Source organism: Cariama cristata, unplaced genomic scaffold (genome assembly GCF_000690535.1).
Source record: "Cariama cristata isolate BGI_N322 unplaced genomic scaffold, ASM69053v1 scaffold33973, whole genome shotgun sequence".
In the NCBI taxonomy this organism is placed as follows: Eukaryota; Metazoa; Chordata; class Aves; order Cariamiformes; family Cariamidae; genus Cariama; species Cariama cristata.
Genome location: NW_009609561.1, coordinates 1 through 15,166, shown reverse-complemented (window position 1 = coordinate 15,166; position 15,166 = coordinate 1). Strand labels below are relative to the sequence as shown.

Sequence of the window (15,166 nt, the reverse complement as noted above, 5' to 3'; positions counted from 1 at the left end):
ACAGTGAGTCAGGCTACAGTTTTCAACGCGAATAAAGATTTAAGTCTTACAGGTGAAAGGGGCATATGAGAAAGAAAGGAAACAATAAAAGTTTTCTTTTTCTTATGTTTCTTAAAGTGAACAGGATTTTTCTTATGACCAAAGTAGTACTGAGAAAAAAAAAAAATCTGAATGACAGATTTTTTTTTCCAAGTGGTACAAACACATAGCAACAGCCTAATTTAATGTAATATAAAATACTGCAGTCCCATTTTTTCCACGTCTGGATTGTTGAAGTTAACGATCAAATGCTCTGTCAAAACTTCGTTTCTGGCCCCTGCTTCTGAATCTGTTTCTACCAGAGCCACCCCGTCGCCCGTTCCTGAAGCTTGAGAAGCTTCGGCCATTTCCTCCGCCTCCTCCTCCCCGCTGCGATTCTACTAATTCAGGTAATTCAGTCGCCACGCACAAACGCCATTGTTTTGAATCTTCCCATCTTGCCTTTTGAAATAAAGTCAGACATAGCAAGTTAAATTCCAGGAATGCAAATACAGGGTATTTCATAATTATTAAATTTGCTCAACTGAAAAGGTAAAATTGTGAGCTAATATAGGAGATTCAAGTTTCTAACTGAAGTGGTCAACACTGGTTTCAAAGTTTTAAGCGTAAGGGCTACAGCTAGCTGTCTGAGTATGCCTCAGGTACTATAGAACAGAACTGAAACCCACCTTAGAGCTTTACAGAGCAGCCTCATCAGTAAACTCTTTTTTCATTTGTTAAGAATATCACTACAATTATTACTTATCACAAATCCACACCCTCCTCTCAATTCCCCTCTAATTCAGAACCAAACACAGGTTAAAGAGTGAACGAATGCTAGGGCATGAGGGTATAGAGATGCACTAAGGGAGAAATACCTGAAGGAAAGACTGAAAGTCTAGCAATTTTTGGCATGGGAATACTAATTCTGCCAAGCAATATGCTGGAATTTGCTTTTCTGTGGAGAGAATTCTGGGTGAAAAGTATGGGGGGCGGAGAATAGAAAAAGGGGGATTTTATAGTGTGACAAAACTCATTGCCTACAAAGATTAATCCAGCAGCAGTAACAAAGGGTGGATTGTTCACACCACCACTCAGTGCAAAAGCCTCAAGCTACAGATTTTTGGAGACCGGGGAATGCTTTAGGAAAGGAACACTGTATGCTTGTCCTGTTCTTCAATTCCTCCAAGGCCATCCCTTTTGCCACTAGGAAAGGCAGGATACAGGCTACATAATGTTTTCTGCCTAACCCAGTCCAGCCAGTTTAATCTACAGTCTGTTGTAATCAGAAATCTCCATGAATGTACCTCTATCTCCTTTTGGTCCGCTGCAGGAATATCAAAGCACACACCCTAAAAAGAAAGAATAATTTTAATGGATACAAGTCTCGCCTTTTAATTGACTGCAACTAAAAAAAAAAAAAAAAAGAGCCTACAAATCTATGTACTAGAACAAACAGTTTTACATTTCGAAGTGGCTTTTTTTAATCAAGACTTAAGATACTTTAAAAGCTTTGAACACTGGGAGTTGCATCAGTATTTCTCAAAACACCTACACTTCCTTAATGTTTTCCTCAGATAGACACATTTTTCTTTCCTCTGCATAGCCAGTACTCCAGTACTTCCAATTCACATTTTCTTGCTCTTTAACAATAAGCTTATAACCCTCTCTATCCGAAACTGTGGTCTGTTGGCTTCTGCATTACTCATTTTGTAAATTCTTTCAAATCAGAAGTTTGAACCTATACTAAGAAATGTGTACACCCAGTAAACTGCACATTTAGGTTCAGACTAAACATCTGAAGTTAAACTACTTGAATGATTAAATACAATACATATTCTTTGACCGAATGAGCACTCTGGATATAGATAATTACAAATCTGATACAACGAAAACCATTCATAGATAGTCTTCCACATATCAAATACAGAACAATGCTGTGACTAGAGAGACAGAGGCAAGGACAATAAAACAAATCTTACCAATTAATACAATATCAAGTATCATGTGTGAAGGATGCATTAAGAAAATATTCCAGAGATGGAAACAGTAAAAATAGTTCACTATCATAAAGAAGTATCCTCAAGTCAAATTAAGAATGAGAAGTGTCTGGCCAAGAAACCTTGTGAACTATGTGCGAAATTTATGCAGCAAGACACTTAGGTTAACTTTTACACAAAGGCAGAATAGAACACACACAGCACCTGAGACAACATTTGCTTTTATTGAAAAAAAAAAAAAAATCTTTAAACTGTTGTTCAAGTGTAGGCTGTCCCTTGTTTTAGGCTTTCTAGTTTACCAAATAACCTCAGTATTGGCATATAGATGTGCCGTGATTTTGATGACTTGCTAAACTAGGTGCCATCAACAGCTGCTATTTTTAAATCTCTCTCTTTTTGGTACTTCCAAAAGGCATCCATTCCACCTGCACTCATACCAATCTTAATGCTTCTATTACAAATCTCTAGATAAAATTCCATTCAACATCTGCCTCTGAAGTGTCCTCCCGACTCATCTTCAAACAGTATTGGGGTCTTTTTAGTTTGTCTGTTGTTATCCCCATCCCACACCACCTTAAACCACATAAAAACAGGGAAACACAAACCGAATCATTCTCTGTAACAACATGTGGTATATGGTGTCTGTGATGGAAACTTCAACAGGGATATAAATGAAGTATGGACGGAAATGTAGGCGTGTGAAAGCACCAGAAAAATAACAGCAGAGGAAGGGAAAAGAGAATGGTATGTGTTGACAGCATACAAATTAAGTCATCAAGATCACTGCATCTCTCTGTTCCGTTTGATTGATGAGGCTATGTTGAGAAACAAGAAATAGGCCCAGAAAAACACAAAGATGGAGCAAATCAGCAATAATGCCTAACAACTCGCAAAAGCAGGATATAAGCATTCCTTGTCCTCTGTGTCACCACAAATAATCCTGGACACACTATTTGATCACACATTTTCGTGTTTGTGAAAAATGCACGCAAATTCTGAGACAAGAAGAGTGAGGGGAATCACTTTTGCTTAACTGTCTCTCGGTGAGCTTTGCTACTGTTGTTGCAACATTGTCAAGCACGCAAGCCAAACAGTAACTTTCTGATCTGGCAGTTTTCAGGTACCAGAAATACTATGGACATGCACTATCAGAACCAACTGTCTTAACAAATCCTGTTCTATGTTTTGTCATCAAGGCAGAGTTAGCACGGTTCGTACCTTTCACCTGTTCTGTTATCCCTATCGGCATGCTGTATATCGCATTATACTACTACCTCAGCATCTCAGCGGAGCAGAGCCCTAAGTCCCTGAGATGCCTAAGCCCTAATACAATAGATTGAGGCCTATCCTTCTACCAGTCATGTCCTTACCAGCAGAGCCTGGAACAGGGAAAAAGACCAAATTATCTCCCCTGACACTGCTGAGAAAAAGCTACAATGAGAAGATCTCATTAACAGAGACACAAAAAAAGCTTACCATTCTTCCCTTGAGGAAACACATTCTGTTCACCTTCCTGTCAACATCATCACCCAACAGTTCCCGCAGTCTTCGCCAAGCATAGCTCATATTGTTTATTTCTTCAGAGCAGTGTAGTATCATTGTAACAAATCCCTAAGGAGTAAGAAACACAGCATGCTCCATTCCGTCAGAGGAACAAGCTTCAGTACATCTATCAGACATGAGAAACTGCTAATTTACAATTTATAAACAAAGTTTTCAAGTGGATACTGTTACAGGAGAGCAAGTATATTTATAGCCACTATATTCTTGCCCTTAACTAAATTAGTAGTTCCTAGCGGGTGAAGTACAGTTCCCATAAACAAAATCATAAGGAGACAAATAACTCCCTAATGAAAGAACACAGATGTGTGTGGGTTTTTTTCAGATTGAAGACAACCGTTAAGCCATACGCCCTTACCGCATCCTTTTTGCGCTGTTCAATGGAAGTAGCACCTGAAATATGGGCTAGAGCTGCAGCCAGAGCATTAACTGGTCCCTTGTCTTGTATTAGGAACCGAGCAGATTCTTTGAAATACTCAATAGCAGTTTGAGGAACAGAATCCAGACACCTAAGTAATTAAAGAAAAAAAAAAAGTATACATTAGTGTTTACTAGGCTCTGGAATAGAAGAAAAACAGCAGTGTAAGACTTTAAGAGTGATGAGTTCAGAGAGTTCAGAGAGAGAGCAGAGAACAAACCAAACAACCCTTCTAAACTAGGAAGATAGGAAGATACAACAGGGCTTGTTGTATCACTGAACACACCTGATGGCATCTTTGCTGGAAGCCTTTATTATATCTGTTGCAGTAGGAACACCAACACGCTTGAATGTAATGCCCTGAAATTTAAAAAGCAAAATACAGATGAAAGCTGCAGACCATAAATAATTCAGATCTAAAGAAACAGTATTGGACTCCAACGAAACAAGCATTTAAATCTATAATTTTTCTTCTTCTTTTCACCTTTTAACTCCCAACTTCTGCTAGTGAAAATTACAAGGTGAAGCTTACAGGAAAATGGGTAACACTTAAAAGTCTTCTAAGTACCAGGTCAGTTTTAATGATCCAGTGACCTTAAACTGAAATAAACAGAGATCATTTTGGCAGATTCCAGGGGAAAAAAGCCATGCAAATTCTAAATTACTAATTTTAGTCTGATTTACTTGGATTTAAGTAGAAGTTACACAGCCTTTCTAACTGTAAGTCTGAGTTTTATGTGCCCAGACTAAACCATTTCATCCCAACTGAATACTTGATTGGTGAGAAAACTACCATATGGAACAGTGCTCAAAGTGCAAAAATGGAAGTAACAGTTCTCAGTAAAGGTACACATACGCAAACCCCTGATCAGATGATAAGCCAGGGTGAACACTAAACTGAAATCCTGCTGGTTTTTCTCATCTCCACAGGTACAATCTTATTGACATTTGCTGAAGAAGCGTGGGCATGAGAATCTGCAGCGTGTTCCCTGCTCCACAGTAACTGAGAGCGTACCCAAACTCTGCAAGGTAAATGAACCTCAACTGGGTGCTACATAAGCTATATTCTGTAACTGAACAAAACACGAAGATTTTACACGCTGCCCTAACGCATTACATTTGAGTGCTCGTGATTAGAATACTACTATACTTTACCGCTTTTTGCTCCACATATCTTAACTGATGTTCTTCCTTTCGCTGATAAAAACAGATACAGATCCCAGTCCGTCCAGCTCGACCTGTGCGTCCAGAACGATGGATATAGGACTCCACATCCTTCAAAATAAATAGCCTTATGACTTATCTGATTTATTGTAATTTAATCAATTCATTGCATTCACATAACTTAGTAGAAGCTATTATAGTTAAGCCTGAACAATACACAATAACTGCATCAGACAATTACATGAAAAAACATTGTTTCACTAAAGTCAAAAGAGTAAGCTTTTCCACAACCCTCTAAAAATCACAGTTTGAAAGCCAGAACCATAAGCATGGATCAACTAAGTCTTGTTCTGGCATCACCACAGAGAATACGAGAAAACATTTTGAGCGTGTATACCTCTATAACAATCCCACTCACCCTCCTGCACATCAATTTGAGCATGGTTACTGAGACATTAATACCAAATTCACTGAAAAAGTATCTTGTTTCTTCTAAGTCCCCTTAACTTATGTTCTTATGAACTTAAGCTAATGTTCTCTCTGTTGGGGTCCCCTCCTCATATATGCCCCTACTTAGTGAATCGTTCTTGCAAGACAAACAGCCTTTCTTTCCTTCCCGCTGCTTCCAGACTTGCAATCACCATACATGGCCTTGAAGGGAGAGGCTTTGAACAGCCTTAAAAGAAGGCATTTTAAAGGGACCATCTTTAACATATTAGGGACTGAGGCACTCTGAAAAAATCCTCTAAGAAACTACTTCTATATGTCAGGACATTTCTTATCCTTAAATGCAATGCTGATAAAGTCTGTGTGGTGAACACCATCACCTGATAGCATATACTACTTGAGAACAAGACTACAAATTATTACAAGACACCCGAACAAGACTACGAATTATTACAAGACACCCAGCCCAACCATCTCCTACCTTTGGTGGTGAACCTTGTACAACCAAGTCAACTTCAGGGATGTCTAAACCACGGGCAGCTACGTTGGTTGCAACCAGAACTTTAAATGTACCATTTCTAAAACCCTTCAGTGTGATCTCTCTTTGCTTCTGAGGAATGTCACCATGCAACGACTGGCAATCCTGAAAAACAGTATTATTATAAGACTGTACCAAAACCTACAATGATGCTCCATTTTATGGTCAGTTTTGGGTACAGTATCTTGGTATTTGATAGATACCGTATGGCAAGATAACACAACAACTGAATTACCAGAGTTTATATTTTAGGTGTCTTACAATATTTACTCAGTGCTTCTTATTCACGTACCTCAAAGACCTTTAACAAAGGTAGGGAAACAGAATTGCAACATATGTCTTATCTCCAACTCTTAATTACTGTGTCCTATGAAAACAACTATACCCTAACTTGCCACCCGCACCATCTATGCAAGTATTTCAAAATAGCCATCGACAATTTTCTCAGGCCTTCTTAGTATTTACTTAGACATCTTTTCCAAAATAGTGTTTCTTCTAAATCCCCCTTAATATATTAATTTCTCCACTACAAATAAAGGATTAAAATACAAGTGATCCTAAAAAAAACCAAACAACTAACTACAGCTTCAAAGATAATTTTGGTTTAATCCAAACTTTCTGAAAGTCCTTCTGTATCACAGCAGTAACAAGTATGAAGACCACATATACAAAAATTATTTTTCCTCCACTTCACATTTCACAGCTTGCCTGTGGATGGCTACGATATTTTCCACATGTAACAGAGAATGAATTGAAAAAATACTAACACGTTGCTATGGTCAGCATAGAATTCAAAAACTCTTTTTCAGACAGTTTTGAATTGATGTCAGCTGGTAAATGGAATAGGCATATATTCTGTTAGCAAGTATTAATAATATATTCTGTTAGCAAGTATTAATATGCTAGAACAGAAACATCTAAGTTATTTCCTTCTCAAACCTACCAAGATCAGAGTTCTGCTTTGCCTATGCAAGATTTGGTATCACTAACACCACCAGTAATGTAGGATAAGGCTTCATGCTCAGCTGTCACTGAGGTCATCTAGGAGTGTGTAAGAAACACTCCTGAACACAGTTGTGACAGATGAAAAAGCTTCTCCTTTCCCTAGGAACATAATGCTATAATGCTTTCTAGACATAACTTCACCCATCTCCTCAATGAAAACACATACAGAAAAAATAGTTGCTGTGATACCACCACCAAAACCAAGCATGCAATGCCAGCGTCACTACACGCCATAAACATTGCACCACTACATCGACGAGTTACCTATCCACCAGTGCTAGTGTGTGCCATACCACAAGTCTCAGGAATACACCAGAGGTCATTCACAAGAGATGGCAGATTGAATTCTTTCTGTGTATACATCTTCAAATGCTTCATATCAGCTAATAAACATCTTAATGAAAATACAAATATAGCCTCCATTACATTACAGCTCTAAACCCTAACTGTCCCCCCTCTCCGACAACACTAATTAATGTCAACATCACATCTCAGTAACTGCTATTCCAGTACCACAACCAGTTATCCTAATAGTTGTCTAAGCCTTTTTTTAATCCAAGACAGTCCTCTCTACAGAAAAAATAATTCATGATAGCTTCATTTAATGTCAATGAGAATTCTTCTTTCAAGAAAAGAACCCTTTATAGTCCAGCATCTGCTAGTGCAGCCTAGTTCTGAAGACAATAATGCTGTAAACTTTCAAACAGTTTGGGTTTGAGGTTTTTTAAGGTTCTTTTGGAGCAGTTTTGAAATTATCTGACCACCTGCAAAAGCCTGCCTTATCCGCTTTGAAAGTCTCTCTTTGGAAGTTACTCAGCACAGGTCGGCTATCAACATAGGGTTGATACATCTCTGACAGGTTTTGTTACTTAATACAGATAATAAAATACCTGTTTGATTGAAGCGTTCAGAGCCAGTTCATTTGCCTCCTTTTTGGTCTCACAAAAGACAATGGTCCTCCCGTGGCTGCCACTGTAGACCTGAATGACATCTCCAATAACAGCAGCTCTCTGAGACCAGTGACACTCTATTGCCAAATGCTATGGAAAAGAATTTCAGTATTTAGCTTACAGAAAAAGACAAGATTCTTTTTTAATACATTTGAAAGTGTAAAATCCTGAAATATTAAGGGGTTATACAGTTTCCTGATGGGCAAAATATGCTAACTCCCATTCCTGGAACGTCCGAAATCCATAAGGCTCTTAGGTCCACCATAATTATTCTAACATTAAGTGAAATAATTACACTAAGAGGGAAAAAATATTACAGTCTACAAATCACTTTTTTAAAGCAAGGAAAAAAAAACACAGGAGATGTTATATCTTTTCCCTAGAGGACAGTCAGCGGTGCAAGATTTTTTCACAATTCTATCAACTAAAGCTTTAGGTCAGATAAAGGGAAACAAGTAAATACGGTGTGTTACAAGCTTTTTTCAAGCACAAGATTAACATTCTTTCAATCCCACTGATACAATTATGATGTGTCCCAACTGATCTGTCAAAGTAACCAGTAAACTGTACTTAAGCAGAAACAATATCTTTTCAAGTGAAGATAATTAATTCAGGCTTCTAGCATATATGTATTGTACTCCTTGCTGTGCAGTAAATACCATAGCAAGCAAAGGCCTAGTGAGCTGAGACACCACATGCCGTTTGAAAAAAATCTCCTGTATACAGAATAGCAGAATTTGACTGTGATGTCTGTGGTGATTTAAAAGAGTCAGGTTGATGTTAATGTGTGCCTTCCGCTTCCAACTTGGGTAAACTCAGATACCACTCTTCTCTGAAAACCAACAAAACTAACTGGTAATTGAATCCTCACTCTACCTGAGATGTCTATATGGTTACTGGATGTTGTGGGAAGAGAGACAGGTCCTAAACCTAGGAACAGTTTGACTAGCTGTAATATGCCTTATGCTTAAAAAAAACCAATTCTCAAAACAACTTTCAACATCCTTCTGATAATATACCTTAGGATGGGATGACCATTGTAGCACAGAGGGAAAGGGACAAGGCCTGAAAACATTCCACAATAAATAGATTACTCACTTCTACTGTTGTAGCAGCCTTTTGAGTTCTTTTCCCAATAAGGTCAATCTGTTCATATTTAGACTTCATGTATTTCTTAGCCACATCATACACCCAATGAGGGCAAGTTGCAGAAAACAGTAGCGTCTGGGGATTGTCTTCAGAATCTTAAAACACAGAACAATGTTTCACTAACTTCGTATGTTTCATCTTACAGATGTATACAAAGTTGATTATATGGGTTACTAAAAATATGAGGTCAAATATGAGCATATAAAATAAAAAAGGCAGTTTTGCTTTTTAAATTCATGCATTACCAACACCTGGAGAAAAAATACTCTAGAAAGTCTAAATATTTTCAAGATTAGGAAAAAAGTTACTATGACCAAAAGTCCAATCTATTTTCAAGTGGTGAAAAGGGTAAAAAGCTTCTAATTCCTTTTAACTAGAAGAAGTCCAAGTAGAACCTATAGATAGGTGTCAAAGAAATTTATTTACACACCCCTAGGTACCAGATTTTAAACTTTGCCAAGGTCCTATGAATGAGTCCCATTTTCACAGCACTTCCTCATACACTGCATTCACAGTACATTTCCTACAATATATAGTATTCAGTCATTTCTAAACAAAGCCACCTTGCAACTTTCAGAAAAATACACCTGAATTTTAGCAGACTAAATTGTTACTAATATTTCCTACTATTCGTTTAAATATCAACATTACCTTTCTTGTATGCAACTCGTAAAATGTCTTCTACTTGCTCAGCAAATCCCATGTCCAGCATCTGGTCAACTTCATCAAGTACAACATGTTTCACCTTGGTAAGGTCCAGCTTGCCACTCTGAAGATGGTCTTTGATTCGACCAGGTGTCCCAACCAAAATATCAATGCCACTTCTCATGAGATCAACTGATAAACAGGAAAGAGCAGAAGAGGAGTTAGAAGTGAACTAGGTAGTTTCTCTACATTAGAAACACATAGTAGCTAAGTAATAACAAAACCGCTTCTTAAACCATTCGTAAGTACTCTCCTTACAAATGTAAGTGAGAACAAATGATGAACAGGAGGAGAAAACTTGGGGAAAAAAAAAACAAAACTGGGAAAGTAGAAGTTATACTGCTTTTCCTGAAGGAAAAGATTTCCCATCTCCCTTCCCTCTCCCCATGATTTAAATGAAGTGGGAAACAAAGAGCTTCTTTTAACAGACTTTGGAAATGGCTCTTGCCAATTGTCTACCTTAATTGGAAACTTAAAAAAACCTTTATAACCCACACCCACTCACAGCTCTAAGATTGAACATTTTTCAAAGAAAATATAAATGTTTACAAGAAACTAAACCCAAATACTCTGTATACACACAGTATAATCTCTTTCACTTTAATTTAAAGTACATGGGTAGACAAGGAACACCAACAATATAATTGAGAGCTACGGTTATTTCTCACCATAAAAAGATACATTCTGAACTACTGAATTCCCCATGAATACCCTCCAGTTCTTGAGTTAAAAGTGTGTGTTTGGAAGGACTCAACTGCATTTCTCAAATATGTCAGCCAACGGACATTTCAATTATTAGTGATAAGTGTCACTTACTTTGTCCATTGTATGGAGTTCCTCCATAAAAACAAGCTACTGTTAGCTTTCTCGTGATGTCCTTGAAATCTTTGGCAACCTGGTTTGCGAGCTCTCTTGTTGGACAAAGAACTAGTACCTAGACAGAAGAAAGAGAAACAGATGTTCTCTCAGCATGGCTTCCGCCAAGAAACCACTAGACTTCTAATCATTGGTTTAGGCCTGACCATTTACATAATTTTAAAAAAAAAAATCTGGTTTAAATAGTTATCTAAGCAAAGATTAGAGAAACACACTGCTTAAGTCTCTTGTAGCATCATTAATCTCCTTCAGCACATACTCATTTAGGACAGGCTAACTTCTTTTTAAATGAGATAGACAGGAGGTACTTAAATCTTATTTAACTTTAGCTCTTGAACAGATCAGCTACAAGTTTTCTTCTACATGCGCATATGCTGTTTGAGTACAAGACTGAAGGATTTGGGTAATAAAAGGTTTTTACACATGCTCGGTAATGCCTCACAGTTGGCAAGAAGGTGTAAGAAAGAGCTATCAACTGTCTCTCAGCTTCCTTGCGACTCAGGAAAACATATGTTCAGTCTGCAAAGCTGGTGTTCAGCATGATTATGGAGCCTGTGCTGATATCCCTGCAGAAGCAACCGAGGAACCATCCTCTCGTCCAATAAAGAGGCTTCACTGCATATGACGGCCAAGCTACTAGCTAGGAGTTTTAACTAATTTCGTTTAACGTGTGATTGCAGTACTGCTCTCAAACCTGCCATTAGTGGCTTGACAAAAGGAACCTTAAAATCCTTATCCTACTACTTCTTTCAACATTGAAACACATTACAAAAAAGAAAATAGTAGTGTACTATGGTAGAGTGAAGCCTGAAATCTTTTTTATTTTAAGACTGGTGACTCTCTCAAAGAAAGCTTTCCCTTCTCCACCAGACTGTGCCAAATCTAGAGCTAGCATTCTCAGTCAGACAGCCAACATGATGGGCAGATGCAAATAAAACAGCTAGTACTAGTTTTGGAATGAGTTTCAGGTAATCTATGAGATGGGTGACAAGACGAAATAAACTTACCAAAAAAAAAGTCCACTATTAATGGGGACGCTTTGGCCTATCTAGTTTAGGAGGACATCATAAGACTTTGGTGAAAAGACATACATGGTATTCCCCAGCAGAATGCAGACAGCTCATAACAAATCTGCATTCTCTGGAGCAGAAACTTCAATATCTGGTGGTGGTCCTAGTGAAAACTAAGGCTATTTTTAAAACCTCCGACTATTTACATGTTTAAACAAACATGTTTAAGTATACAGCTTTTATCAATCAGAAAAAGTCACTAATCTGTTACTAATTTGGGAGAAAAATAAGCATCCAGTAACCACTGGACCTGAACAGGTAAGGTGACTGAACAAAATTAAACAGGAACATGTTGAATACCGGTAGTTTTGGTCTCCCTGTAAGCAGAAAAAGCAATTGACAAGTGGATAGAGCTATTTTGCTCTTTACTCTTGATCAGCACAGGATGCAGGCAAAGCCCAACAAACACAACTTTCAAAGAATCTTCGATGTGAGTTAGCTTATAGCTGCACAAACTTGAAGAACTTTTCCAGCAGGTTAAAAATCTGAATCACTCGGACTTAAGACAAAGCAAAATCAGCATTCTAACTAAGCACAGTTACCTTTGGTGAACGACCTCTTCTTCTTTCCTGTGAGTCTCCCTGAAGCTTTTCAATTAAGGGAATAGCAAAAGAGAATGTTTTCCCTGTTCCAGTTCGTGCTTGAGCAATGACATCTTTGCCAGAGTATACTGGGTCGAAGGTCTTCACTTGCACAGGAAACAGGTACGTCACTCCTCGAGCTGTGACAATTTCAACAGACTTCCTTAATACGATCATTTTACAAGTGTTCTTTCATACTCTTCAGACAAAGTTAGCCCAAGCAGAACTTCCATCAACTCTAAAGTAACTCAGGACTATATTATCACCTTATTTAATCACAGAGGTCATCTGTAAAGAGTGCCCTGGGACTGTCTATTTTACTCTCCCACTTCATACCACCAGGCACAGCGCTAGGTGGGGCAGATGACGTTACTAACCTTTAATGAAAGCCTTTAAGTACTGTGCCTTTACTTCTGCAATACTTCCCACCTATCCATGAAAACCTCTTCCTTTCAAATAAAACATATGTCAAAACCGCTTCTATTCTTCTCTTAATTCATACTAAGTCATGCATAAACTAATGCCAAAAATACTAAATATAACTGGGTTTCCTTTACTCACGCTGAAATAATTTTTAACTGAAAAATTCTCGCACAGAATTTTTTTTTGAGCTTATGTCATTTAAAATTCTACTGTAAAGGCTGAACTGCGCAATACTGCAAACAGAAAAGTGTCTGTTCAAAGATGCATTTAGAGTAGGGAATCAATATGCCTTCTCTATAGCACCTCTGCCTGCATACGCACAAGCAAAGCACATCTCAAAGCTCAATGACTGAATACTTTGAGCATAAAAACACGTGAGAGAGATCATTTACTTTCTGTGGTCACATCACACCAAGAAACTTACCTTGAAGAAGCTGAACAGTCCCTTTGGAAATAGAAAAATTGGAGAAAGCACCCTCTTTCTGTTCTCCAGTCATCTCCTGTTAGGTAAACAATAAATCAGATAACATTCTGTATGAATATCATATGACCATCAGAAAATTCAAGGTAATGGCATAGGCACTGGTATCATACCCAAGGGTCAAATTTTCAGTGACAGTATCACAGCTGCAGCTAAAGAGACTTCTTTGGTTTACTTACTATCATATTTCAAAGTTAGACAAAAGTGATCTGTAATTTAAGACTAAATTAAAACTGAAAACTCTTAAATAAATTTTAACATTCTATTTTAAATAATTACCAAAGGCCTAACAGATAATGTTGCAATATGCAAGATTCAGGTTTGATATCTAGCTTATTTCCTACTTCCCAATTAATACACCACAGTGATTTACAGACACAGAAGTTGATCCCCGACAGAATAACTTTATGAGGTAGAGCATCAAATGCACCCTACGGAGTAACACATCACTTTCATATACGTTTTAACAGAAGAGCGATTAAAATGTTAAGCACAAGGAATGAATGCTAACCCTGGAAATCAGGGAAACCCTGGATGATTTGTGATGCATCAATTGGAACATGAAACAAAACTAAGTAACAGCAGAACATACAGGTATAAAGACTTTTCAAAACAAATCCTAGGTACAATAAGATATATTTCCCTTCAAAAAAAATGTGGTTCAGGTCAAGTAATTTTAAAGGAACCTACATGAAATAGAATAACAGCAGAACATACAGGTATAAAGACTTTTCAAAACAAATCCTAGGTACAATAAGATATATTTCCCTTCAAAAAAATGTGGTTCATGTCAAGTAATTTTAAAGGAGCCTACACGAAATAGAAATTGTCAGACAAAACAAAAACATTCTTACAGAAAGGCTTAAAAATAATTGCAAAACAATTATAACACGATATTTTCTTACATTAAGGATCATCTTGTCACGTTAACAACTACTATTTAATAAGATGATACATAACAACATGTTAATACATAACTTTTCTCTTTCCACTCGCTAAAACCAAATAATTCCTATTTCACTAGAGAAGTACTCATGATACCAAAAAGAAGTCAATTAAACTATATCTGTGGCAATTATAATCATATCTAATGGTGCTGAATCATATTAAAGCGCTATCTCACTGCAGCTTGTCTGTCTGCCAACAGCTACCACAGTACCGAACTGTTGAAGTGAGGAAACCGTGGTGTGCTGATCTAGAACTTCAGGAATTTCATAATTTTAAATTTTTGCAAATAATAGACAGAAGGGATAGTTCAAGTAGCTTTAAACCCTGAAAAATTACAGCAATTTTTCCACTGACGAGGAGGGAAAGAAAGAAAGATAACCTGTTCTAAATGTAAACTTGTTGCAGCGCAGGAGTGAAAGCTAAACACCTAATTATGATTAAATCAACCATTAGTTTTACCTGCTCTTGCTCACTGTCACCGCTTGACGTTTCACTAGAATTCCTCTGTCGCTTTTTGTGGGTGGATTTATTGCTTAAGGAAGATAACCTCCCGTTCTCCGGGCTTTCTTCTCCCATATCACCATTTTGTTTAACTTCGCTCCTGGATTTCTTGGGTTTCGGGGAATCACCATCATCCTCCGACTGCTCACTTTCATCCGTCTGAATCTTTCTCCTCCGAGATTTGTCATGGCGTTTAGATTTCTTCTCTTTTTTCTCCTTCTGGTAAAGCACGGGGCAACACAGCGGTAAATGAAAATACACGCAAGAGACACCAGAGAAGACATCGTGGGACAGTTAAAACTAAAAGTCTGTGTTCTCGCTCCTGGCGGGGG

General features: G+C 37.7%; 1 protein-coding gene across 1 annotated transcript; it reads right to left on the bottom strand.

The window, feature by feature from the left end:
• Positions 1-276: 276 nt before the first annotated feature.
• Positions 277-15,053, bottom strand: LOC104156928 (nucleolar RNA helicase 2-like; the record flags this gene model as incomplete). Its single annotated transcript, XM_009697572.1, has 14 exons — positions 277-480; positions 1,326-1,370; positions 3,495-3,629; positions 3,937-4,087; positions 4,283-4,356; positions 5,152-5,271; positions 6,089-6,250; positions 8,041-8,190; positions 9,199-9,344; positions 9,901-10,086; positions 10,771-10,888; positions 12,443-12,621; positions 13,329-13,404; positions 14,793-15,053. Coding segments are annotated over 14 exons (2,007 nt in total), but the record flags the coding sequence as incomplete, so codon positions are not given.
• Between the last annotated feature and the right edge of the window lie 113 nt (positions 15,054-15,166).